Below are 27,480 nucleotides of genomic sequence, written 5' to 3'. Positions count from 1 at the left end.
ATGGAGCCCTTTTCAAATAAACAACCCCCCCAACACAGTGGCTTGTTGCTTCACACACAGATGTTGCTTCTTGATGGGGAAATAGCTTCAAAGAAGCATCACCTGCGTGTGTCGCTTCTTCCGAGAGCCGATACGGAATAAAATGATATCAAGGGAGGATTTAGCAGCTGTCTGCAAGTCTGTTCTGTACTCCTACTTCTCACCATGTGCGTTTCATTTGCAGCCGCAAGAATGACACACTGATGAAGGTAAAAGTTGTGACTGAAGTTCACTGTGCAGCAGATAAGAGCTTCTGCATCACCGAGACGTCATAACTTCCACTAACTGCGTCTGTACCGCTGTTGGGAAAATGAGTTATGAAATTATGATGGATTTATTTCAACACTACAGCGAATGAGTAGTATGCTAAAAATGTATGAGTTGAATTTGTGCGGTTTTATTGTGATAGTTACATGTCATGAAATGCCATTACATTTCAAACGCATACCGTAGTACAAACCATCACACTACCACCACCATATTTTACTGTTGGTATAACGTTCTTTTTCTCTGACATTTACACCAGATTCTTGTTTTTGTTCAGGAGCATTTTGTTTGTTTGGGTCTTGGAACACTGACCTTAACTGAGGCAAGTGAGGCCTGCAGTTCTTTGGATGTTGTTGTGGGGTCTTTTGTGACCTCCTGGATGAGTCATGGCTGCGCTCTTGGGATCATTTTGGTGGTTGGTGGCCACTCCTGGGAATCTTCACCACTGTTTCATGTTTTCTCCATTTGTGGATAATGGCTCTCGCTGTGGTTTGTTGGAGTCCCATAGCTTTAGAAATGGCTTAAATCCCATCAATACCCTAAAAAAATAAATTAAATTGTTTAAAAATGACAGTTTTATAGTATTTGTTATATTTAACAGGGGAGATTATAGTATAATATTGTGACAGCTGTTTAAAGAAGAAGAAAGTTGTAGCACCACGCAGTGGAGACGTTGTTGCACTGCAGTCTTAGATGAGTTTTTCCTATTGGCGTGACTAAATGACAAAAACAGCTAATGAGTAACTATTGGAAGCATCTTCAATGTAAAAACCACAAGTCACACTTACAGCGATTGTTCTGATTGATTAATTATTGATCGTCATGGCATGCGTCCAAGATGGCAGGCAGCTCACTGATCCCTGATTGGTCGATCTGGGACACGCCCCAAGAAATGAGTGCATTCAGTACAAGGATGAAGGAGAAGATTCTGTGTGGCTGTGTTTTAATGTGATGAATGATACTCAGTGCATCAACTGTTGCAGCTTAAAAACACAAAAAGTACAAAAAGGATGAGGCAAGAAAATAAAATATAAAGTACACAAAGTGTGTACTGACAAAGTGAAAGTAGTGTCATTGTCGTCGTATATAGTTAACATTCAGATCTTCTTTACAAAACATGATCAACATGATATCATCTGATTATACATATAACTACATTATTATTATTATTATTATTATTATTACGGAAAGTCGTTACACAGGAAGCCACCGTCAGGAATCGACCAATAGAATGTGTCCGAGTGAAGCCCTACGCACTTGCCACAGATATACACGCTTTCACCTGCAAAAAAAGGTAGAATGAGGTACTGTTTTTAGTAGACAGTCCACTTTGCTGCAGCGCTGCACTGCTAGATTGCTGCCCTCAGTCTCCTCTTGGATAAAATGTGTCCTTTAAGAGCTAAATACAGTAGATCCTTAACTTTCTTGCTGCCCCCAGTCTCCTCTTGGACAAAATGTGCCCCCTAAGAGGTAAATACAGCAGATCATAACTCTTATGCTGCCCTTAGTCTCCTGTTAGATGAAATGTGTCTCCTCAGGTGTAAATACAATTTGCTTTCTTGCTGCCCTCAGTCTCCTCTTGGATAAAATGTGTCCTTTAAGAGCTAAATACAGTAGATCCTTAACTTTCTTGCTGCCCCCAGTCTCCTCTTGGACAAAATGTGCCCCCTAAGAGGTAAATACAGCAGATCATAACTCTTATGCTGCCCTTAGTCTCCTGTTGGATGAAATGTGTCTCCTAAGGTGTAAATACAATTTGCTTTCTTGCTGCCCTCAGTCTCCTCTTGGATAAAACCTGTCTCCTAAGAGGTAAATACATTAGACCGTTACTTTCCTGCTGCCCTCAGTCTCCTCTTGGATGAAATGTGTTTCCTAAGGGGTAAATATAGTAGATCCCTGCTTTATTGCTGCCCTCAGTCTTCTCTTGGATAAAATGTGTCTCCTAAGAGGTAAATACATTAGATCCTTGCTTTCTTACTGCCCTCAGTCTCCTCTTAGATGAAATGTGTTTCCCCTGGGGGTAAATACAGCAGCTCATCATTTTTATGCTGCCCTCAGTCTCCTCTTGGACAAAATGTGTCTCCTAAGGGGTAAATACAGTAGATCCTTGCTTTCTTGCTGCCCTCAGTCTTCTCTTGGATGAAATGTGTCTCCTTGGGGCTAAATACAGCAGATAATAATGCTTATACTGCCCTTAGTCTCCTGTTGGATAAATCATGTCTCCATTGAAATGAATAAAGGAAACACTGTCTTGTTGTCTGCGGTCTCTTGGATAACATTTTTATCCAAGCCTCAGTCTCATTTTGGATAAAATGTTTCCTTCATGACCTACTGTACTGTTGCCCATCAGTCCCTCCTTCTCTTCCTGCCCTCAATCTCCACTTGAATAAAATGTGTCTGTTTTGAGAAGTAAATACAGCAGACCCTCATTCTCTTGTTACCTGCTGTCTGTTTTTTTTTTTTTTTAGATGACATTCGTCTTCTTGCTGCCCTCTTCTCCAGTTGGATAACAACACGGCACAGAGTCTCCTTAGAAGTAAATAGAGGACCCTGGTTCCCCTCAGTCTACTCCTAGAATAAATATGTCTCCTTATAGAAATACAGGACACTGCTCCTCAGTCTCCTCTCGGATAAGAGAGAGAGAATCCTTATAGTGACAAGAGAGCCTGCTTCTCTTGGTGTTCAGTATCTTGATGCCTTCAATGCAGTGTTTTGTTTTTGCAGTTTCTCGATGAGAGTTTAAGTAGTAGTAGCATATAGTAGCATATAATATAGTAGCATAAAGGGAAAACGGAGGTGAGACGGTACTGTGCAGTGGAAAAACAGCGTATAGTTTACACATGAAATTCAGTTATTCCTTCTTTCATAGGGACGTGTTGTATTGTTGATGTTGTCGTACTAAAGCCATTGCAGTGTAAATACACCGTTGACGACACCACATGTGACTTCACGCCAACAAATATTGATATATTATGTGATGGTGTTCACATTCGTTCAACTATTTTCCACGTGAAATTAGCATCTAAAACGCACTGAGACATAATAAATAAGAATCCTCGTGAGATGTTGCCTATCCGGATAGAGAGATTTCATAGTCACTGGTGGACAGCAGGGGGCGCCCAACTTTGTGAACGTTCTTAGCGTTTGCGATGCGAGCGGTCACGTCCACGGGCTTCTCAAAGTAGCGCACCAGAGCCTGCTCGGTGAGCACGGACGCCAAGAACTGCTCAAAGGTGATAGCCCAGTCTTTGTCGACGCTGGTGCTGCGAGGCAGCGCTCGTCCTCCGTCACCGCCGCCATTGTTCTTCCCGTCGCTTCTCACCAGCACCGTGTCATCCGCGATGTCTTCGCACTGCAGCTTGTCGTCCATGTCATGGGACCCGGCACTGAGCACCGAGTATGACGACACCGATGTGTCGTCTTTGGCCTCGTCGTCGGAAATGAGCATGGCGGACGACGAAGCGGCGTTGTCTTTGGGGGACGAGTCCTCCAGTTTGATGTCCTGCATGGGCGGTGACGGCTCGCAGCCTTCCGGAACTCTCCCCTCCTCGCAGGGGCTCGGCTTGCGCTCCGAAACAAAGGGGTCGGTTTTGCATACCTCAGCCTGATCCCTGCGAGCAGTGCAGAAGAGCTTGCCCACTTCTCCCATTTCCAGCAGCAGACTGGTGACGGTGGCGGTGGCGTGGTACAGCTCCTGCTCGGCCGCGTCCTCGCTAAACATGCTGTACAGGGTCTTGCACAGCTCGATGAACTGGCTCTGCAGGAGAACACAATCAAGTCCGGTATTTTTGACCAGTAACACGCGCTTTGATCCGTGGTGAAATCCGGATTGGAACAGGTGAGTCCATGCACATGCGTGGGTGCAACGTAGCAGACTATGACTGGAAAGCGCTCCTCGCAAGTTCTTAATGATAACTGACACATTCAATCCAAGTCTAAACCCACGGCATCTTACCTGTGATTACATTTGGGTGTGTTATAAAGACATGTCATTTAATTACTGTGAGTAATTAATCACAGGTATTTTAGGTACCACAACCTAAAGTAGGCTTCGAGTTTCGCCCCCTGTGCGATTGAGTTTGAAGGAAGGAAGTGAGGTCCTACCTGATTCAGCTTGGGAAGATCTTTAGTGTGCTCCGTTTTAGACTTGGTTTCCTGGTTCCACAGTTTGAGGTAGTGGCGGTAGTCGGGATTGTTGAATTTCTTCACTGGAAGACAAGATTGTGAAAAATGCTGTGAAATTGCGTTGGTTCACGGGTACAAACACAACAATGCTAGTCCAGTTCTCATAATACCAAAACAGGGCGTCTTCTTTCACGGCTACTTCCTCACTCATGTGGTATTCAGCGTGACATCTGTTAGTGTCGTTTAGAGGACAGTTTATGGTTCCTTTTCCAGTTTATAAAAATGTATACTTGCATAAACCAAACAATAAGAAAGAATTGAAATAACCAGAGATGTACTTTATACAATTTATGTGCTATCTCCTCCCACCAGTTATGAACAATAACTGCCACCTTGCACAAAACAGAACTAAAACAGTAAGATTCAATTGCAGTTGCAATGGACTGATATGTACAGGACATTCAGGTGTCAATGTTGACTTACCCTTTTCCGTCTTAAAGGTAACCCTGACAAAGCCGTCATCCTTCTCATTTCGGTTTTTGGCGTCCTGGCCTGAGGAGAGAAAGAACGCACCCGGGATGAATTTACACCAAATTCGGGCGCTAATGCACACCAAAGCTGCTTGCCAACCGCCAATAAACAACAGAAGAAGAAAAACACCACAAAGACTGACACACACTGACAACTTTCCGTTTGAGCGGGTACAAGATACCTGAATTGGATTGGTTAAAGGAATATTCCATCCTCGTTCAATTCTTTCCGTTTGAGCAAATAAACCAAATGCAATTGGAATATTTGGGTCCATGTATACTATTGACATAATGGCTATTGACATAATATTTGCAAATGATGATTAATAAATGTTAATTATAAAAAGTGATATTGGATAATTCCTCACGGCACACCTGACAGTTTCTCAAGGTACACTAGCGTGCCGCGGCACAGTGGTTGAAAATCACTGGTATAGAGTATAAGTATAACCAAACTAAGCATATAAAAGTAGACACGCTAACGACCAGTTTGATATATATTTAGGATGGTTTCTGCATGTGCAATATGTTACCCATTGACGTTTCCGGGGTGATGTCCTCAAAGAAGTACTGAGTGGCCTCGAAGGCGGAGTCAGGCTCTTCCTGTTCATTCGTCATCTCTGACAGAAAAAAGGAACATTATCATCAACAATTTTTTTTTCATATGCAACTTTGGCCTGAGCCAACACTGACCAGGTAAAATGTGCATCTTGTAGAGGAGCTTCAGCTTCTCCGTGAGGTCCCCGTGACATAGAACACCTACAACACACAACGACTCGGCATTAGTGTCATGCCATTGTGGAAACTATAGAGACCTCTTATGTAAAACAAACTGGTGAGACCACCTAATCCAACTATGTTTGTTACCAGTTCGGCTAATGTTATCAGTGTGCAGTACTGGACTGCAACCAGCAGAGGCACTATTGATTCAACTGGTTTACTGTCTGAAGGACTCCTGTGGGAAACACTGAGCTACTATTCAAAATAAAGTTTTTTTTCCCCTCTCCCAAAGAAATATATATAATGCAACAAAGCCTTGGGCATGATCTGTTTTCATTAGTCTGGATTTTTGCATATTTTCCATCCATTCATTCATTCATTCATTTTCTACCGCTTTTTTCCTCACAAGGGTCACGGGGGATGCTGGAGTCTATGGACGAGAGGCGGGGTACACCCTGGACTGGTCGCCAGCCAATCACAGGGCACATATAGTCAAACAACCATTCACACTCACATTCATACCTATGGACAATTTGGAGTCAACAATTAACCTAGCATGTTTTTGGAATGTGGGAGGAAACCGGAGTACCCGGAGAAAACCCACGCATGCACAGGGAGAACATGCAAACTCCACACAGAGATGGCCGAGGGTGGAATTGAACCCTGGTCTCCTAGCTGTGAGGTCTGCGCGCTAACCACTAGACCGCCGTGACGCCATTTTCCATCCAAAATGAGGGAAATAAAAAGCACCATGAACAATTTTTAAGTGTAATAAGAAGTTACACAGTAACTGTTAATAGTAACACATAAACAGGTACACTATACGGTGTTATCTGTGGTATTATTTTTATGATAAATACACCATGTGATATATAATAGCACCTACCGAGTCCGTTGATGAACTCCCGGAAATTGATGAAGGCGTCCCCGTTCTGGTCCAGCAGGCGAAAGAAGCGTACAGCCAAGGGGTCCGAGTGGCTGCCGTTGGCCCAGGGAAACAGGAGATTGAACAGGCCCTTGAACTGCTCCATGTCGATGCGGTACTGCTCCAGGTAGGGCAGGCTGGGGTCGTGACGCTCCGTCGGGTTGCTGCTGCCTCCCCAGTAGCAGCTAGTCAGGTGCTCCGCCTCAGGAAAGACACATGGATTTTGGAATTGAAATATTTTTATAATGTAGTGGAAAAAAAAGTTCAGTCATGGTAAAATAGTCACCTTGAAGAGGATGTAGAGTTCCTCCAACTCATCCATGCTGAAGGCAGTCTCTGTTACAATCGTTCTGACCTATTGAACAATGTTACGCATGGACAACAAGCAGAATGTTAAGAACGTTAGTACCAAGTTGAGCTTTTTCCATGCTCAATTCTGATTGACATGCACAACAATGGCTCCTTCAGTCACAAGGAGTCTTACCACGTTGCGCTTCGTTGTATCTTCAATGGTTTGGATGACCCTCAGCCTCTGTTTGAAACGCATCTGCTCGATGACGTCGGCGCGGATGGAGCCAAATTTCTAAGGGTGGAAACAGAACGAGCAGGGATAAGGAACAAAGGCTTCGCATTTGACAGCAAAAACCATGGCTGAGTCGCTTTAGCAACAACAATTTTCACTTAGACACGGTTATGGGAACCCTAGAAATGTGTGGAGTTGTCAGTGTACAGCTTGTCAACGCAAAGCCATACCTGATGATAGTAATCATGATAGTAATCTGGGGTAATCTGGTAGTCTGGGGCTGCACGAGTGCTACCTGCACTGAGTGAGCTGCGGTTCATATTGCAGGGGAAAACAAATCCCAACTGTGACATTGTACAACTGAACATAAAGGACAGTTTTCCAATATAAGGAGCCCAAACACACCTCCCTTATGACAAGTTTCTATAGCCACGTTTACATGGACCCAAATATTCCAATTCCATTTGGGTTATTTGCTCAAATGGAAAGAATCTAACTTTTGTATACACCTCATTCCGAAAGAAAAGTGCCAATCCGAATGAATATATAATCGGATTCACAGGGATGGAATATTCCTTTTCCCAATCCGATTGAGGTATCTTGTACCCGCTCAATCGGAAAGTTGTCAGACTGCGTTCTTCTTCGTGGTGTTTTTCTTCTTCTGTTGTTTATTGGCGGTTGGCAAGCAGCTTTCGTGTGCATTAGCGCTATCTGTGGAACAGAATCTAAACCCTTCTATACGCCATTCACAAGTCCAGTTTTATTTAAAAAGAAAATACATATCTATATAAAACATGTGCCCAGCTTAATTATAAAATATTAGCAAGATTGAACTTTATCTTTTCCTGTTCCCGGGTGCGTTCTTTCAGCGAATGCTGAGATATGACGTAACATGCAGCTCGAGATGTTCGATTTAAAAAAATGGAGGCGAGCAATCAACATTGGACTGCTGCGGAAAGTTTGTTTTTGATTCAAACTAAATTTCAAGACTGGAAAGAATGAAAAACTGGCAATACGGAGTTATTCCAACAAGTGAAAGAAAAAAATCGAGGAAGTTGGTATCACGTGATGTTGGTGTTTAAGCTTTACTGCGCATGCCCCATTGACTATTCTGGTTGATTATAGCGGCGCATGTAGACACGCGATTGGAATATTCCTTTCCATGGATACCATTGCTTTCGTAAAGGTCATTCGGAAAGAGAATGACGTGGCTTATGTTGAGGAGGCTAAAGGTAATGAAGTGGCCCGGTTTGTCTCCAGACATGTCTCCACAAAGCTTACATGGTCATTCAAGTGTTGCTTTGATGTTTTCCTGACTTGTAGTGTGCATTATTCAAAGGCTAATGGCTAATTTAGCTACCCGATTATAACTTGCATGCATCCATTAAATCCATTAAAAGGTCAAGAATGTGCTGGAACATTACATTTTACAAGTCAATCATCTAATGAAAACAAGACACGATGTTAAAAAGTACACGTTGGACTTCTATAGTCCTGATGTTTTATATCAAATACCTCATAAGAACTGCGGACCAGTTTGAAGATGTCCACCTCTGGATGCGGTTCTCCGTTGTCCGTCAGCAAGGAATGTAGATGTAGGATGGGTGGCAAGGTGCTGTCCTTATTGGTCACGTTGTCAAGGTACCTACGAGAAGCAAACGTTTCCTCTTAGGTTTAGGAGGAGTCAACAGCCAGAAGGTCCCGGCTCCCGTTTTCGCCTTTACCTGCCCAGCACCGTCATAGCCTCGCCATCGTCCTTGCACCCGAGCAGCTGGTGGATGTTGGCATGCAGCACGGAAAGCGCCAGCTGAAAGATCACCTTGATGCCGTCGTAGAAGAAGCAGTCCACTACCACCACGGCGCTCTCAAATGGCATGACTGACAGGAAGAGGGTGAGGAACCAGGACAGCGAGATGGTGGAGATGACGCCAAGGTCCTGCATGCAGTCGTACAGCTGGGGGACGTACTCTCTGGCCAGTTCCTCGAACACACCTTGATCAACCAGAGCTCCTGGCACGGGAAGATAACAATGATTTTTTAAATTCAGGTATACCCTCTTCCTATTGGTGGCCATATTAATACTTAGAATGTCTACATGTACAAATACACAGGAGCAGTCAAAGGTTTTGGGACACTCTCCTTCGATAATCTTCAGCAAGTGTGTCCAAACATTTGACTGGTACTGATGCTGGTGCTCCGAGACACAGGTTGCCCACCTTTGCATTAAATGGAGTGTCCTATGGCAACAGGGGTTATGTTCCCTGACTGGCTGATTTAATAATATATCTAAAATACAAGTTATTTTACCCTCGGCCACCTCTGTGTGGAGTTTGCATGTTCTCCCCGTGCATGCATGGGTTTTCCCCGGGGACTCGGGTTTCCTCCCACATTCCAAAAACATGCTAGGTTAATTGGCGACTCCAAATTGTCCATAGGTATGAATGTGAGTGTGAATGGTTGTTTGTCTATATGTGCTCTGTGATTGGCTGGCGACCAGTCCAGGGTGTACCCCGCCTCTCCAAAACAACAACAAATCACAAAATCTATATATATTAATATATATTACCTTGGAAAAAATATATTAAAAATTTCCACAATATAACAATACATGTTATAAATGAATCAAACATGTGAAAAGGTTACGACAATTAAAAAAAAATAACGCAACATACAGACCTACGACCCTGGTGTTGTAGTAGTCTGGAAGCATCCTCTCACAGAGCGCCACCAACAACCAGAAGGCCTCCTCCTCTTTAGCATAGAGCAGCAACACCGATGTCACGATATTCATGGCCTGTAGCGATAAAGACATATCAACACACTTCCTGCACACCATTATCACCATATGGAGCCATAATCTCTATATGGTACCTGACAATATCCGATGTTGGGGTTTCTGAAGGCGTAGGCCGTGAGCACCCGGCGGAGGGCAGCGATACCGATCTCATTTTGGAAAGCAGGGTGCTCTGGCAGAGAGCGGTGAAGGTCTCGCTCGATTTCTTCTGTCGCCAGGTTGTATTTCCCCATCGACCTCTCCACCAGGTCTTCGTAATAGCCGGGATGGGTGGCCATCTCGTTGACGGCTCCTAGAAACATGAGAAACGGGAATGCTCCAAGTGAGAACTAACGCGGATTAGCGTATACTTTATATGCCGTGTGGTCAAAGCTCACCTGAGAAGAGCAGCCAGAGCTCCCCTCTCATGCCTTCAGGGATGCCTTTCAGGACCAGTTCTTTGGTCTTCTCTGTACGGTACATGCACACCCCCTGGCCGTACTCCGCAAAATGGTTCTTCCAGGCCTGCTCCTTCAGGAACTCTTTAGCCTGATGAAGCGAAATATTGAAATATGAATCATGTTAAATCTAGGTTGACATATGAAAGACAGGAAGTTGTGATAGCATGCATGTACTCCCAGCTGTGTGAGAGCTCACCAGTTTAGGATTGAAGTCCTCTGGCGAGCGGCGGCGGTACATGGTCATGAGGGCCTGGGTAGCGGTGGGCACGCTGCTGTCGTTCAAGTTGAAAGTCCGCTCGCACTCTGAACCTAGACTGTGCTGCGGACTGCTGGAGAGCAACAATCCATGCTGGGAGTAAACCTGGAAAAGCATAAAAAAACACATCTTCAGCAACAGGAACAACGCAGACAACGACCAAGCCAAAACAATTCCCACCTCGTCATCGGAGCTGTTGAGGCTGCCGGTGAGTTCCCGCTCCTGGCAGCTCTTGGAAGGGGTCTGCTGGAGGAAGTCGGAGATCCTCTGCACCAGGAAGTCTCGATCCTTCAGGTTGGCGAAAAGGAAAGTCATGCGATTCTTGGTGCTGATGGAGACCGGGCTGGGCAGCACGTTGGAGCTGTCCGCCTTCTCCACGATGGTCACCTGCACGATGATGTAGAGTTGTAGAGATGTAGAGAGACTAATGTTTTTGTTACCTTATGTGAAAGTATACTTGAAAGTATGATTTATGACAATGATTCCCAAAGTGTGGGCCGCGGTGGTACTGCAGGTGGGCCATGAGCGGTCATATAAAAATATGATTCATTTTTGCAAATTTTTTTTTTTTTTGTAACATTTTTATTGCATGATTTCAAAAAAATATTATAGTCCCAAGTAATAACCTATTGAGTGTTATTGACCTGTCACAATATTTTAGGAACCTTATACAGTTTATGATTGGAACGTAGCTCTCTGGTCATCATGCCAGTATTGAATGCAGTTATTAAAAGTATGAGAATTAATTCTGTCTTGTCTGTACACCACAGATTAAAAGTTTGGGCTTCCTTTTTCCCCTTCCTTTCATTTCAATCCTGAATCTTAATAATAATAATAATAATAATAATAATAATAATAATAATAATAATAATAATAATAATAATAATAATAATAATAATAATAATAATAAATAATAATAATAAATAATAAATAATAAATAATAATTAATCAACAATAATAATAACATTAACAACAACATTATTATTATTATTGATTAATCATTTATTAATATTAATTTATAAATATACATAAATAATAATAACATTAACAACAATATTATTATTATTATTGTTATTATTATAAGATTCAGGATTGAAATGAAAGCAGGGGGATAAAGGAATATTATAATATTATATAATAATTTTATTATTATAATTATTAGGTGCTCTGAGAATGCAGCATTTCGTCTATGTACTGTTTATAGGAGGTGGGCCGCGGACATTTTTTTGATTTTCAAGTGTGCCCTGAGTTGGTAAAGTTTGGAAACCCCTGATTTATGAAATCCAACTACAAATATAAAGAAAGCCTACATCATCTTCCCTGAAGACAGGTAATGATAATAGCAAAATGGTGTAATAAAATATAACATATAATACAGTACAATGATTAAAAACAATTATTATACTATATATTATACTATATTACACTATAATGCTAATACAAATAATAATTAAAAGTTACACACCAAAATCCACAACTATTCAGTCTCCAATTAACCTAACATGAGATATTTTTATATTTGTACTCGGCGAGAACCCACGCATACACAGGGAGAACATTGTCAACATTTTCAAGCACTGCAACGATTAAAGGGTAAATGCCATCCATACATCTCATCGTATGTGGGATGTATGGATGGCATGACTGACCTCCCGGAGTGGAATGATGAGGCTACACTGCATCTCCTCCTTGCTGGTGAAGCAGATGTAGTTGGTGGAGACAAACATCTGTCCCAGGATGTGCATTTTGTTAAAGGGGGTCCACAGGGTGCAGTCGGTGTGCCCGTCCAGTTTTTCATCTTTGGGCAGACGGAAGAGAGCCCTGTAGCGCTCGCTCTTGGCTCTAGCATCCAAGTCCCTGGAGACAGGAGACCCCAGCCATGAAATAACATTTCCACGACAGAAGAATGAAAGAAGTAAAAGACTTAGAAAAGTCACCTCTTGAGGGCCGACACCTTCTTGGGTGACTTTTTCTTGAGTTTAGGCAGTGAGCGGTCCTCCTCGAAGCCCTTGTTGTCCAGGAGCTGACGCATGGCGATGTTGGCCAGCTGCTCGGCCAGCTTGAAGGTCTCGTTGATGTTGAGGAAGACGGAGAAGACGTGCTCGTGGCTGCGCGTGCTGACCTTGATGCCGTCGGGCAGCAGGAGGGTGGCGCTCTTCTCTAGCTGCGTGATGTCCGCCCAGCGCACCACCAGTTTGACTGAGAGAGACAAATATCAGGACCCATTGTGGGTGTTGCATGGGCAAGGAACCATATAAGGCAAAACAACAATGTGAACATCATTCCTGCTTCACCCCAAGTGTGTGAAGGAGCAATATCGCATGTCCTTTCTTCCTGCAGCTGTCAGGCTGAACAACCAGCACCGCTCCCAATAGACTTCTACACCACTATATACATCTGTGTAATACTTGCTTTTATACTCAATATACGTAGTTACTCCAGACCCCATTCACTGTTCAATATCTGATCAACCTCCATGTGCAATATTAAGGGCTCTAAATGCAATATACTAAGTTCTATGTGAAGTATTTCCATAATGCCTCATATTAACTCTCTAACAAGATCTCAGTGTATCGACTGGTCATATATCTCATCTCATTTCATATTATCTACATACTGTATTGTATATAACTCTGGGAAAAACTGTTGATTTTGTTAATACTTGGGTTGTTTATATTGTTTATTTTTCTATATTGTGTATTTTGTACTGCTTAACTGACTCTGTACTCTTGCTGCTGTACAATACAAATTTCCCCACTGAGGGACGAATAAAGGCATATCTTAATCTTAATCTTGCAGTTAAAATGTGCACTATAAAAAAAATATATATTGTTGTAATAATGATGCCAAGCAATATTGTGCCACTCCACTCCTGTAGGGGACAGTAAAGCATATTACAAAGCAGGTGCCAATGGCCGCACATAGCGCAAACAGCTCCATTTGCAGTAGTTGGTGCCCAACTTAGTTTTCAAAAATGAAACTAATCATAAATTGAGTAATTTAGTATGAAATCCCCTGCGGCTGACTCAATGTGGCTACTAAGTAGCACTTAAGCTTGAAATGCATGCACAACCACAACGGACACCACTGGGCATCCACCATTTGTTATTACTGTGATAGTGTGTGTATGTTCTATTTGAGTTGTTCAAAACACAATCATGCTCCAATGATACACGTTAAATGAGTGTTAAATGTTATCTTCCTCACTCATTAGCTCTACTACTCAAACCCGCTTTTAAAAATTGAGAGTTTTCATGCTGTCATAAAGGAAAAAGCTTCTTTCTCATGGACATCATTCCCCAAGCTAGATGAGCCTGCTCTGTTTATATCTCCACCACATAAAAAGACAGGTTTGTATAACACAAAAAACAGGCTTTGCAATGCAACTTAAAATAAAGCCTATAAAGTCGGGAGCTCACTATTCCATTATTGACGATACGGCCACACGGGCCTACCTTGTTAGGGAGGGAAAAAAGTTGCAAATGGAGAAACGAGCAGCCAATATGGCCGAAAAAAATGGAGGATTTATAGAGGCTGTTGTTATTCTGCAAGATGGTGGTCACGTTGATGATAGATAATTATAGGTTATCACATGGTTTGTCTGGTATCAGGCCAGGTATCATGCTCCCAAGTGTCAGTATCAGTATATACTGGCACGCGGGGGCATGATACTGGGCCTGATACCAGACAAACCATGTGATGATCATATTATCACATACCATTTAATCATGAGCTTATTATCATGTACTATTTAATCAAAAGACCATTTTGTTTCCAGAAAATTTTCAGTTTATTACATGTATTATGTCTAAACAGTGTAAACACAATAATTGCAAAAATATTTCAACAATAATATTTTCTCAACAGTCTTATCTTATCAATGTCTGACAATTAAAGTTCCATTAATCAAGTTTGGGTTTTTTGGTGACTGGAGAAGCACTAGGCACTAAGCACTTGTGCGCTGTTCTCTGATTGGTTGTTTTACAGGAATGATACCGGAGCAGCGTGCTCTGAGTGGACAGCTACGGGGGCTGATACTGGACATGGTTAAACTCTATATTTTATCAGTATCACTGCCCTGGGCTTTGACACAGTATCATTTCGGCCTTTTCCCGTATCATTCATGGGCGCTTTCTAGGGTACAGGGCCAATTAATACTGTAGTATGTGATAAGATATGATATCTTGACAAATACATCAAATACGGCAAATGAACACAGGCATTCAAGGATGCTGTGAATGATATGTAGTATTCTACACTGGTCACAAGGTGTCAGTAATTTTACTCGCTTCATTGCCGGAATAAGATGTTATTGTAGGTTTAAATGATCTCACAACAGGCACAATAATCCCGAATAAAAAAAACACAGGTTACTGTTGCTGCCTAATACTCAACTCTAAACCGCTAAGAATGGAGGAGCTGCAAGGATGTTATTTTTTGCTAGTTGCTTGACTATTAGCATAATGTAATAGCTCACATAGCTACGCTAGTGTTGCCAATGCTCAATGTGCCCACCTTCTTTGCCCAGTAGGTAGGAGTAGAAGCACAGATGGTTGATGCTGAGGTACAGCCACCCTTGCCGTGGGACCTTGCCCTTCCAGAAGCTGCAGGAGTAATAGTTGACCAGTTTCTCCTCCTCCGGCATGCCAAACAATTTGCGAAACTTGGAGCTGGCCTCTTTGAACTTGTCCGTGTCGTCGTCCTCTTTGACGTCGTGGTTCTTATTGTACTCTGCGATGATGCCCTGCAGCGGGTAAACGGCAGAAGATGTACTGCCATCTCAAAACTCTGTGAGGGTTTGTTAGTTTTACGTTTGCCGCTGCGGGACGGTTCTTGCTACTCTCACAGATTAATTGCGAATAAGGTGTTAATGATTCCCTCGCCTCTTAGAGTGATGCAGTGTTGTTGCATGCAGAGACAGTTACATCTATTCACATTTGCACCTGCTTCACGGCTATACGTCCATACTGAGGTGCGTTTGGGTTGCTTTGTACATTTCTATAAATATACATATAATAGCCACAAATACTGGACTGTAATGTGTCATAATCTTTCCTCCAGCATATCTGGTGTGTAGCTATTTGCATAGTTACTGCAGCTACTGATACTGTGTAAATGTTAACCAAATCAGAGTGAAGCGTAGCATGATGTTTGGTGAAAATGTAGCTGTAGTAAACATAGTCACAGCTACATAGGGCTATCAATTATTGGAGGTGACGGGTTTATTTTTCAAAGTGGAAAAGTGCGAAAAGTACCATATTTTCTGGACTATTAGTTGATCCGGAGTATGCAAGTAAATCACGACATTCGAAAAAAATTGTCATAAAAGACGCAAAAACATCTATGTTGTGCTGGGTTTTAAGTTGTGTTTATTTATTTGCGAATTTCCCCATGGGAATGAATAAAGTATCTACCATTTTTAAAAATACAAATTGTCATAAAAGATGCAAAAACATCTATGTTGTGCTGGGTTTTAAGTTGTGTTTATTTATTTGCGAATTTCCCCATGGGGATGAATAAAGTATCTACCATTTATAAATATATTTCATAAAATGCAAGCTAAATTCAGCTATACTTACAAAAACATAAGCAAGCGTAAAAAAAACTGTAACCAAGTTCACCAAGCTCCCAATCTCATTCCATATCAATCAATCCACATCAATGTGAAAATGTCACACTTGCCTGGACTTTTCCTTTGACAAATGTGGTTATGTCGTTCTCATTCTCAAAGATGGAGAGAGTCTGCAGCATGTTGTGTTCCAGCCACTCCCAGTGCTCCGTGATCTCTTTACGCGATGTTCCTGAAGAAATAGATGAAGACGTGTTGAAACAACAACAACGCTTTATTAGAATGCATTCATTCATATTCGCATCTGTTTGCTAACTGCTAGCACTGATGGCACAAAGAGGTTTAATAGCCGAGAAGCTGCTCATTCTCTTATGTGTTCATTTCACGCAGAGACAATGCACACAGACACATGCAGAGTGAACCCTCTTGTCATCCAGCCTTTGTAGCACTATTGACGTGATTGTAATAAAATGAGGAGGCCGTTTTCCCTGACGGAACGCTAAATCGTCGTAGTCCACACCCTCCTGAACTAACCATGTCCAAATGGCAACCTGTTGGCCAAAAACTTGTTGAAGCTTGAAGTTGAAGCTAGCCCGGTTAGCCAAGTTTAGCAGAGCATGCTAGTGTGGCTGTGTGTGTGCAACTCTGTAGGTCAGAGATGGGAAAACTACACAACTTCCAAAGTATTTAATAGAATTTTTTTAACATTCAAGCTGACAACATAACTTGCAAGTAGTCATGTTTATCGTTCATACTTGTAATAAATAACCATCTCAAGCCAAAAACGTTGCCCACCCCTGCTCTAGGTTGTATGAGTGTGTTTACACCATGTTGTGTTTTCTCACTTACGATGCCTGCTGACGTCATGCAAGAGAGACGTGTTTATTCTTGCTCCCAGCTCGTCTTAACTGTCAACACACATTCTCAAACAAACACAACACACTTTCGGCCTCCAAAAAGTATTGACACTGGGCTCCGATACAATTCTCTTATAGGAATTTTCCGATACCACCTGCAAAGATTACCGATGCATGACCCACGTCTGTGTTTTCATGCTGTCAGCAATTGTGGCCAAAAGAGTATCAGCGATTAGAGCCGTCTCCACACATGCCAGCACTCTGACTGACTAAGTGGTCGGACTTTTACACAACAAAAAATTCCCGGGTTGCTACAATAGCAAGCTTGCCTCCATTTTTTGTAGTAACAAAAGCCTAAGTCTTAACCCCAAATGAACAAATCGCCAAACGCACACTCCAGTAATCTTGCTTAAAGCAAAAACAAATGAAATTTGCATCCATAGGACAAGAAAGCAAAATGAAAACATTACACAAGCGACAAAATCTCAGTCTGGCTGGCATTCCCTCTTCCTTTAATCCTGATCTTTAACACTCCACTGGGGCATGATGTAATGCTTGGCATTCGACTGCACACATGGGAAACGACAGGATGTGTGCGGGACATGGGTGGGGGTGAAAAACACGGGAAGGCTCCTTCCTTTTAACAATGACCATAACCCTAAATGGCAAGTTGACGCACCGTGAGCGATGATCCAGTAGGAGAGGGAGTCCGGGGTTTGGTAGAGGATCCTGAAAGGGGCCATTCGGGCACTTGAATCCAGGACCACGTCCAAGGTTCCCACCAGCAAACCTGTGAACACACCAAAATATAATGCTAAGCAAGGCGTAACACAGGAAACACACAAATCAACATTAGCTGGATAAAAAGCTCCATCCACTTTTATGACCTATAAATGCAGTTTGAATGTAGTATTCTGGTGTTAAATGATGCCAAAGTTATAGAATAGTTACAAAATAATCTGAGTGGGCCCCACCCTCGCCACACACACACCAGTTCCGGGCCCCCCCTCACGCCCGGGACAAGATTCCCAGTCAACGGCCCTGTACACAATTAACTATATACATAGAAAATTCAAATAGCTTAAAAGTCCCGTTCATAGATGAAAAACCATCCGTACATTTGGTCCTGGAGCGGACTTCCTTATATGGGAGTGGCTGTAACCCAATAAACTCCCTGCCCTCACCCAAGCGCTCCTTCCCCCGCCCTCTCCAAAGCGAAAAAAAAAAAAAGTTCTAAGCTAACAATTATGTAAAAGATAGCTAGTTTTGTGCCTCAGCGTTACATTCATCAACTGTCCCTTGAAAAAAATAAGAAAAAATGTCCCAAATTTAGCTGATAGGATACCCATCATGTCTTTGTGGGTATGCCTTGTCAAGTGTCCAGTTGGTGTGTTGTGTAACAGGGGATTATGATTGAAATACTCTTAAGGGTGAACACAATAATCCAAATATGGTCTTAATGAGGTTAAGCTCAATTATTGCTACCCGTGTAACTGCATTCATTGTCCGTGGTTATAAAAAAAACTGCCAAAGCTGCCTATGACTTTTGTAATTGCGGTGCATTTGTCAAGACAAATGTAAAACAAAGAAGTGCAAATGACATGCACATTGTTACTCATGTTCCTGCCATGCATTTACAAAAGAGCTACAAAAGAGCAAATAGTAGGCTTACATTCATCTGGCTCTGGGGGAAATGGATAACTCAGGTTAAGTCTTAAAGGCGCAAAGGCCAACAACATAATGCAGCTTAAACACTTGGCATTTGATCCCGCCCGCAAAACAAAAAAAGTGTTGTGTCGTGCATGAAAACAATGACTTACTTTCTGCCTCCCAAAAACAAAAAATCTATGCTATGTGGACAAAAAACCTTCCAAAACAAGTCAGAGCATGATGGGTTGACCGCAGCGAGCGTACACCCGAGTTCAGGCGACTATCAGGCGGTTTAGGTTTAACACAGGAAACACACAGCTTACGACGTGCGAGACCACCGCAGGTGTTAAGACCATGTGACAGCCACCATCATTATATAGGAGAAATGCACTTGATCGCCAGTCTATTGTTACTTTCTTATGTACTGGCATGGGAGACTCTCTTTTGGAATGTTCTGAACTCTTGTTTCCATTCGTTTGTCATGACTGCCCACCCCGCTTAGATGTAAACCTCGGGCTCACACTGCATCTCCGTGCCACACTGCGGAGAAAAATAGAGAATAGAGAAAAATAGCTAAAGTCATGTTGTATGTAACTAGTTGAAACCAAATAAACAGCGCCTCTCCTGGTTGAAGAGTAGTAGTGCATTCATCTTCTTGCACTTATTCAAGATCGGGTCGCCGGGGCCGCAGCCTAAGAGAAACCCAGACTTCCCTCTCAGCGACTTCTTCATCCAGCTCTTCCTGGTGGATCCAGGCCAATAAACCCATGATACAAAATGGAAAAACTTTGCGCAGGGGGCGAGGCCAACCTGTCGCACGTCTTGTGACCCAATGGTCTTAGCTGCTTGGAGCCAGTCAATATTAAAAGTTTGCCAAAGGTTGTGATGAATGGATGAAATGCAAGGCTAGGCCTGTCATGATATATTTTCTTGGTCGATAATTCTGCTGCAAATTGCTGTTAATCATCAGAACGTTTATTCATGAGGTGTGTAATTCACATTTGGACCCCTAGATGGTACTCAAGTATTAGTGTACCTGCGTGAGCCACATTAGCTTGACACGGAAGTTGTTTAAAATGTATGCCATATGGTTGAATTTCTTTTACAATGCCGCGATTGACCCTGTCGTTTCCTTATATTTGCCGATTAAACACCTCGGGAAGCATCGACTGTCGGGACGAAGACTTAAAACCCGAATATTCCCACAATGGGAATGTCGACTGTGGCGTTCGCCTCAGAAACCATCGCCTATATGTAACTACATCTAACAACTGGAAAAACAACCCGCTAAGAACACTACCTCTTTTGTGATGTAATGGAGCACATCATGTTTACATGTTTCCCGTGGTCAGAGGCATCTTAAAAAGCATGTGATGATATGTGTGTTTTAATTATAATTAGCTTTTTGTTTACACCAAGCAAAACAAATCATCCTCTTTTGGAGAAGACCTGTTACCATCGCCGTCAACACGAGGTCTCATTTAATCAGTGATATCGGCCATACATGCTGAACATTTGATGAACAACAGTAGTGAAATGGAACCTGTCCAACAGGGGTTGACGACCTTTTTGACCAGACTGACCAGCTTAGACCCACCATGACCTGGTAAAAGCCCTTGGATCAGGACTTGAAATGTGTTTTTTTATTCATTTTATGTGTGTTAATTTGTTCATTTCCTGACCCATTAAAATGGGGGCGTTCAACGTGCCATTTGGGCTGGCAAAACATTCTAAAAGTAGAATTAAAAAAAATGCAAAAATGAAATAATACGCAGTAATTTATAAGAAATATTGTAATTTTAGTAGCATAAAGTTTGAAAGTCGTAATAAATAAAACAATGACTATACTTGTAATTTTGGGGGAATTGGGTTGCAGAAAAAGTGATAATGTTAGGAGAATAAAGTAAAAAATATTATGGCAATAAACTCGTGATTACAAAAAGTTGAAATATTTGGAACTTAAATTTAATTTTTGTTACAAGAGTAAAGATATCAAGAGAAAAAAATCAGATTTTAACTATACTTGCAATTTTACAAGAATAAACTGGTAATATAATTATTAAATGTCATTTTCGTAGCATGTAGTTAAAATATTTAAAAAGACTTAAGACATAATACTATGAGAAACAGGAAAAACTAAATGAAGTTGTAGTCAAAACTCATAATATGATGAAAGAAAAAGATTATTAAAGAAGAAAGTTGAAATATTTGTCAAATAGCCAAAATGAGAAACAAAGAACAAAGAGCGAGATTATATTTTTTATATAACTTCTCATCATATCTTTACAAAATCTCAGTGATCCTTGCATCCTTTCATTTTTCAGTCTGTGGCCCTCGCATTGGACAACCATCACAACTTTGAATCACAATTTCTATGCAAAAAAAGACGCCAAAATAGAAATTTTGGTTGAGTATTTAAGGGAAAATGGACTTCTTATTAAAAGGCCACAAGAGTTAAATGGATGAGAACATTTCAATTCAGTTTCAGCAGATTATTTGCGAGGAAATGTTGGACTCCAAACAAAAGTACTACTCATGTGCAAACAATGCAACGCTTGTTGGGTGTAAAATGCTACATCCTGCTAAGTGTTGACGCCGCTTTCTATAAAAGAAGAGCAGCATGCCGTCTGTGCCAGCGTCACTGTGTGTTACCATTGCCAACTGGCACATAGCAAAAGTCAGCAAGCTTAGCATTTACATAAGGATGACATCATCCTCCCGGCATCGCCAAGTACGACGCAGCAAGAGCCGCTGCCTTGGGAGGATTCATTGGGAATTATTTATTATTACGCAAAAATGGCTTTGGGCACTGAAGCAGAAAGGCGTATTTGAAGCTAACACAAGTGAGTGTTGTGTTCAGCTGGTGTGATCAAGATGCTTTCATGACTCAGCAATCCTGTGGTAATTTACAGTATGTACAAATATAATCATGCAACACAAAATAGGCCAAAAAGCAGGCATTATGTGCAGTAATGTGATGCTTCTCAACATGAACAAATGCTACCATTTTACTCAAGGACTTAAGCTGCGCTGTCAGCCTCACTCTTCCACTATTTCAGCTAGCTTGGCTAGCCAGGGTGAGTTGGCTTCACTGCCCTGATTCGCTGCCGATGCCACTGGCAAGGCTCGCTGGTGTTCATCAGCTTCCAGGAGGAGTGATTAAATTAATTGCACTGGAACCTCGGTTAGCATCCACCTCAGTTTGAGTGATTTTTTTGGTTAAAAAATTATTAAAATGATACTCATTTTCTGGCATTTGGATTGAGTTGTGGACTCCTATTGAGCAGCTACACATGACAAGCTTTGGAGATCTTCCAGACTCTGCACCTCTTCCAGACTCTTTTCATGTAAAACAACCATTTTGTCGTTTATGTTGTGGCATAGACATTTTGCTTGAAATTTATCTTTTAACGAGGCTACACAGCGGACGACCGGTTAGTGCGCAGGCCTGACAGCTAGGAGACCAGAGTTCAATTCCAAACTCGGCCATCTCTGTGTGGAGTTTGCATGTTCTCCCCATGCATGCGTGGGTTTTTTTCCGGGTACTCCGGTTTCCTCCCACATTCCAAAAACATGCTAGGTTAACACTGAAAACAAGTCAATGTACCTTAAATTCTGCGATGTCTTTGAATGCAACCCCTCTTTGCTTGTAATGACATGTTTAAAAATGTTATTTTAGCTTTTAATACATCTAAATAAATATCATCGTCCTGTCATTTATCTTTTTATTCAGTCTTTCTCTGACATAGTTGCCAATGGTGATTAATTCATTCAAAACTGTGATTAATCCGATTAATATTTTAAACCATTTGGCATTATATGATTGATATAATATAAATATAATTGATTAATTCATGCCTGCGCCCGGGCTGCACGGCGAGCAAGTGTTTAGCGTGCACGCCTCACAGCTAGGAGACCCGAGTTCAATTCCACCCTCGGCCATCTCTGTGTGGAGTTTGCATGTTCTCCCCGAGCATGCGTGGGTTTTTTTCCGGGTACTCCGGTTTCCTCCCACATTCCAAAAACATGCTAGGTTAATTGGCGACTCCAAATTGTCCATAGGTATGAATGTGAGTGTGAATGGTTGTTTGTCTATATGTGCCCTGTGATTGGCTGGCAACCAGTCCAGGGTGTACCCAGTCTCTCGCCCGAAGACAGCTGGGATAGGCTCCAGCATACCCTCGCGACCCTCCTGAGCATAAGCGGTAGAAAATGAATGAATATATCTTTTCACAAAGCCTTTTTCCCCTTTGTTTTGTTTTCCCTTTTTGTGTTCTACTGCTGATTACTAAAGAAGGGAAAATGGTAGAAACAAACTGTTTTATATATAATATATAAATTTATTAAAAATTTTGTCTGGGATTGAGTGAGTTAAATCTTTTTTTTTTTTTACTTTACCGTAACCTACTTTAACTTTACCCACATACTGTACATCCAATTTTTATTTAGATGCATTTTACAGTGATGTAAATCTGACAGTTGGTTTACATTAAGTGAACATATGAAACATTGTACACATCCAAAATGCAGACAAGCAACTACCTGAGTATCAACAGCAGGCAGCGACAACACAGAAGCAAATCTATTTTGCATTTTCTGGCTCCAAAAAGCTGTTGTCATATCAACAAACACCGCTTTTATCGCTTTTCAGTTTCTCGCACCCTACACTTGTTGTAAAAGTTGACACTTCTCAGATCACCCATTGTCACCCGGTTCTGTTTGAAAAGCAATAAAAGTCATCCAAAGGTCCACACATGGGCGGCCACGTAATCAAACCAAGCCTTTATACTTTCTGGCTGCTGTCTAATCTAGGACTATCTGGTCAAAATGTAACTATTTGAATCCAGGTCAGGACAAGAATAGCACCTGAACGATCCAAATTTGGACCAGCACCTTAATATATCAGACCATATTTCTCAGCGATGTCATTAAAGATTCATGTACTAGTCACAGAAACATGAAGAACATGTACTCCATGAATACAATGAGGTCATAAAAAGAACCAATTAGCATCTTTTGTAAGGGTGCAGGAGGTGAAACTTAAACCTGCCGACAATGCAAAAACACAGCACTATGTAAACCAGGGATCTCAAACATTATGTTTGATTAATTAATTAATTAAAAAACCTCATTTTCTCATTCATTTTTCAGTCTGTGGCCCTTGCATTGGACAACCATCACAACTTTGAATCACAATTTCTATGCAAAAAAAAAAAGATGACAAAATAGAAATTTTGGTTGAGTATTTAAGGGAAAATGGACTTCTCCTAAAAAATTCAGTTTCAGCAGATTATTTGTGACATTCTGCAGCATTTAACTGACTTCCCTATTCTTGGTGTTTGCACGTGCCCTGTCGGACACTGAACATTTTGCATTGAAGACACAAGAGGAAGGATGAGGAGGATTTTTTTTTTTTAATAAAAAAAAAAAAAAAGAGGAAGGGGGATGATTCAGCATGAGCAACCAGTGCAACCATATCTCCGCCTGAGAGGACTCCATCAAGCATCTGCACTGTTTTAATCCTACAAGCGTTAGCATTGTTTCTGTTTGTAAACAGCAGCAGGCAGGAACATGTCTGCTATTTTTGCTGCAAGGCGCTTTGGTTCCTTCTGGAATCATCTGCACAGGTTTTTTACTGACAACTTCCTGTCTTATGAGGACACAGCAAGGTTATAACCTGATCACGGATCATGTGATGGTCACGCTGTCCAACCATGCATGACACCTGCCTATATAATCATTGCAATTACACAATGTGACAAGAGCTGCATTAAAGATATGGCCTTTACAAACACAATGGCGTTTAATCTCCCGACCACAGCTATGGTGAATTGGAGAATTACACAATCCATGATGAATATGTAACGCTATAACATTATGAACAGCCTTGTTTAACCCTCAGATGAACGAGTGACTGGACCCTACACTCTTCCATAAGTGGGTCAAAAATGACCCATACTAGAATCAATGTGTTTTTATGTTTTTATATAATTTTGCCATTTTGGTTAGGAATAATCACTTGTATGATATTTAGTATTATATTTAAGACCACACAAGTATTATTTCATGTTAGAAACATCTTAAATTTTCACTTTTTTAATTAGTTGGCAATTTACTGTTCACGCTGCACTTTACATTATGTTGTTCATATTTGGTGTCTATTTATTCTCCACATTATTATTATTGTTATTATTTATTATTACTTATCTTCTTTTGTGTCTGTTATATGGGAGCCAGGCAACGACATTTCGTTGGCAATTTCACTACTGTGTTTTTGTGCAATGACAATAAAGGAAGTCTATCTATCTATCTATCTATCTATCTTAGAAAAAGAAAATGACCCCATAACAACAATAGAATATGTGAGGATCCATTGTGTGTTTCCATTGTCCCATCACTGCATGCAGTTCAGACAAACTACCCGTTTCTGGCTGTGATCATTGCACACAGGTACATTGCATTTCCCACACCTATGGCTGACTTTGTGATATTTGTTATTTGGTCAGATCTGACACCCGTTTCTCTTTACTACACAACTGCTGGACATCTATAGGACCATTTCAGCTATGTATCTAACAGCCAAAACATGGATGAGGAAACAAAAGAGTAATGCCCAATAATACATATAGAAATGTTAGCCAGCTAGTTATAAAGTAGGCTAATTTGTTGATAATACTAACAGTCATGAAAGACACATACACAATATTATATGAAGATGTGTAAAATAATTTTCCTGAAGGGGTGACACTTTTGATATAGTCTGTGTGGTCTACTGTTAATTTATTCCTGTCAGCCTAACTTGATAAGAATCAAAGGTTCCTATTGGATTCCATAGAAAATGCATGCGGGTCATTTTGGACCCACTTATGGAAGGTTGGGGTAGTGACACACTGTATGAAATTTACGTTAAAAATTTGAATGGCATGATATCAAAAACATGTTTTTGGAGGAATACCTGAAATATGAAATAACAATTTTTCATTACGAAGATATTTCAAGAAAACATTTTTGACCCACTTATGCATCTAAGGCAGGAGTATCAAACACGCGGCCCGCAGGCCAAGTGTGGCCCGCAGGACACTAGTTTGAGGCCCCCGCCTTGATATGAAAGTTTAATGTTAGTGCGCCCCCGCAAGTTTGATATGGATGCTGCATGGTATCATGTACCCAGAAAAAAATATTACGTTTGATTAATGTTCATGTTAAAGGTTAAATAACTGTTAATAGTTATCCTCCCTATCCGTGTGGAAGTGGTAAGTTTTTGGCTATTTAAGTTTAAAGGAAATAACTTGAAGGCTACCGTTTAGGTCGCTCGCTCTCTAGTTTGCGAGTTAGCATGTGTCTCAAGACCCTGCAGTTGCGCAATATGTAAAAGAGTATAAATGTGACTATAGTCGTGTTTTGTCATGTCTACAGGGCTCTAATAATGCTTTGTTCACTTTAATCTGAAAAAAATAATTTGTCTACCCACCAACTATATGTGGTTTCTTAAGTTTTTATTATTTGCCGTTTTATTATTATTATTATTATATTTATTTATTTATTACTGATTGATTGATTTTCTTTATTCTTGTTCTTATTTTGTGTAGAAAAATAAAAAGTAAGATATTTGAGATCAGTGGAATGTTTTATCAGAGCTTTTCTTGTAGAAAATCGGAACCAAAGCAAAGTTTATTCATTTTTCAGTTTTTAATAAATGCGTTTTTTTTTTGAAAACCTGGCCCAGACCCTAGCTCCAGTGGCCCCAGGTAAATTGAGTTTGAGACCCCTGATCTAAGGGTTAAGCTAAGCCTAACAAACTAGATAAAGGACATGGAACTTGTATAATTTATACCCAGGTTTCTATCAAACAAGGGAATTATTCAGTATAAAAAACACTTGGGAACAGTCCTGCGTACCACCAGTGGTACTCGCACAACAGTTTGAGACACTATGCCCTTTAACGTCATAGCACTTTTTAATTCACTGCTGTGCTGAGGGAGTTTCTAAGGTACAAGATGCAGGATGGGATACGGTGTGGTGGTCTACACTTTTCTTAATGCAGCTCCTGTACTTGAGTTTAAGGGTATAAACGACGGTGACGATTATGTTTTTCAACACTAAATAGAAAATGTAAAGATATAAGACACTCACCCGCTAGTCCTCCACCTCCGCCGCCATGGCCCTTCCTCTTCTGGAGGATGAAATAAGGATTCGCTCTCTCGGTCATCCATAAAGCGCCAGCCAGTAACACCTCTTCGGGACTGACCCACATGATTGCTTTTAAGGTGACATAGACCTCTTAGGTTTTAATAATGGCAATATATTACTATTATTATTATTATTGTTATGAAATGCAGTCTAATTGCTAGCTAACTTGCAGGCGCGAGACGAGCTAAAATTAAACACTGCTAGCTAGGCTAGCTAGCGTCGAAGCCCGAATTAAAAAAAACCTTCCACACGTCACTTTTTCCTTTTTTTAAAAATTATATTAATAAAAATCGGATTATCCGTGTCCCTGTTGTGCTAAACCAGCTTCGGGTTCGATGAGGTGTTTGGTTGTGGACGCTCCGTAGCAGGTGCGCCGTCTCCTTACATGACACAGCGAGACACTCCGCGATATATTCAAGAAGAAAATAAATTCAATGTTATTTTTTTCAAAAACAACAAACAAAACACGTTTATAACGTGTCACCCTCTCAAGCTGCGGTGACTTCCCTCGCAGACGTGAAGGGGTCGTCTGACAACAATGACGTTAACCGGACACCATCCTTCTTCTTTTTGTCCTCCTCCGAGGAGGTGGGCG

General features: G+C 41.2%; 1 protein-coding gene across 3 annotated transcripts; it reads right to left on the bottom strand.

Moving 5' to 3' along the window:
* Nucleotides 1–109: 109 nt before the first annotated feature.
* On the bottom strand, nt 110–27,480 carry tbc1d9 (TBC1 domain family, member 9 (with GRAM domain)). Of its 3 annotated transcripts, XR_009123534.1 has the most exons (22): nt 26,829–27,480; nt 17,725–17,835; nt 16,302–16,420; nt 15,135–15,363; nt 12,557–12,818; nt 12,269–12,476; nt 10,800–11,006; nt 10,560–10,724; nt 10,301–10,451; nt 10,001–10,215; nt 9,806–9,923; nt 8,854–9,139; nt 8,645–8,774; nt 7,091–7,189; nt 6,893–6,961; nt 6,568–6,808; nt 5,655–5,720; nt 5,495–5,581; nt 4,915–4,983; nt 4,602–4,661; nt 4,411–4,514; nt 4,045–4,063 (listed from the first exon to the last, which is right to left on the bottom strand). XR_009123534.1 is itself a non-coding variant. In XM_058064455.1 (21 exons), exons 1-21 carry the CDS (start codon nt 26,947–26,949, stop codon nt 828–830), a joined length of 3,075 nt encoding a protein of 1,024 aa, XP_057920438.1. In that variant the 5' UTR covers nt 26,950–27,479; the 3' UTR covers nt 110–827. The 3 variants fall into 3 exon arrangements, 2 of the variants coding, with proteins under 2 accessions (XP_057920438.1, XP_057920428.1); XM_058064455.1 differs by lacking the exons at nt 4,045–4,063; nt 4,602–4,661 and adding an exon at nt 110–845 and having other exon boundaries at nt 26,829–27,479; XM_058064445.1 differs by lacking the exon at nt 4,602–4,661 and having other exon boundaries at nt 1,233–4,063.

The sequence above is a fragment of the Doryrhamphus excisus genome, chromosome 1 (assembly GCF_030265055.1).
Source record: "Doryrhamphus excisus isolate RoL2022-K1 chromosome 1, RoL_Dexc_1.0, whole genome shotgun sequence".
NCBI classification, from domain to species: Eukaryota; Metazoa; Chordata; class Actinopteri; order Syngnathiformes; family Syngnathidae; genus Doryrhamphus; species Doryrhamphus excisus.
Note: the sequence above shows the minus strand (reverse complement) of the source record. Positions and strands in the feature narration are given on the sequence as shown.

Coding starts and splice junctions, on each gene's coding strand:
- tbc1d9 (XM_058064445.1), bottom strand. CDS start 26,949: ATGTGGGTCAGTCCCGAAGAGGTGTTACTGGCTGGCGCTTTATGGATG. Junction 17,836..26,828: donor CGGAGGTGGAGGACTAGCGG/GTGAGTGTCTTA, acceptor GTGTGTTCACAG/GTTTGCTGGTGGGAACCTTG. Junction 9,140..9,805: donor CTACAACACCAGGGTCGTAG/GTCTGTATGTTG, acceptor TTCCCGTGCCAG/GAGCTCTGGTTGATCAAGGT.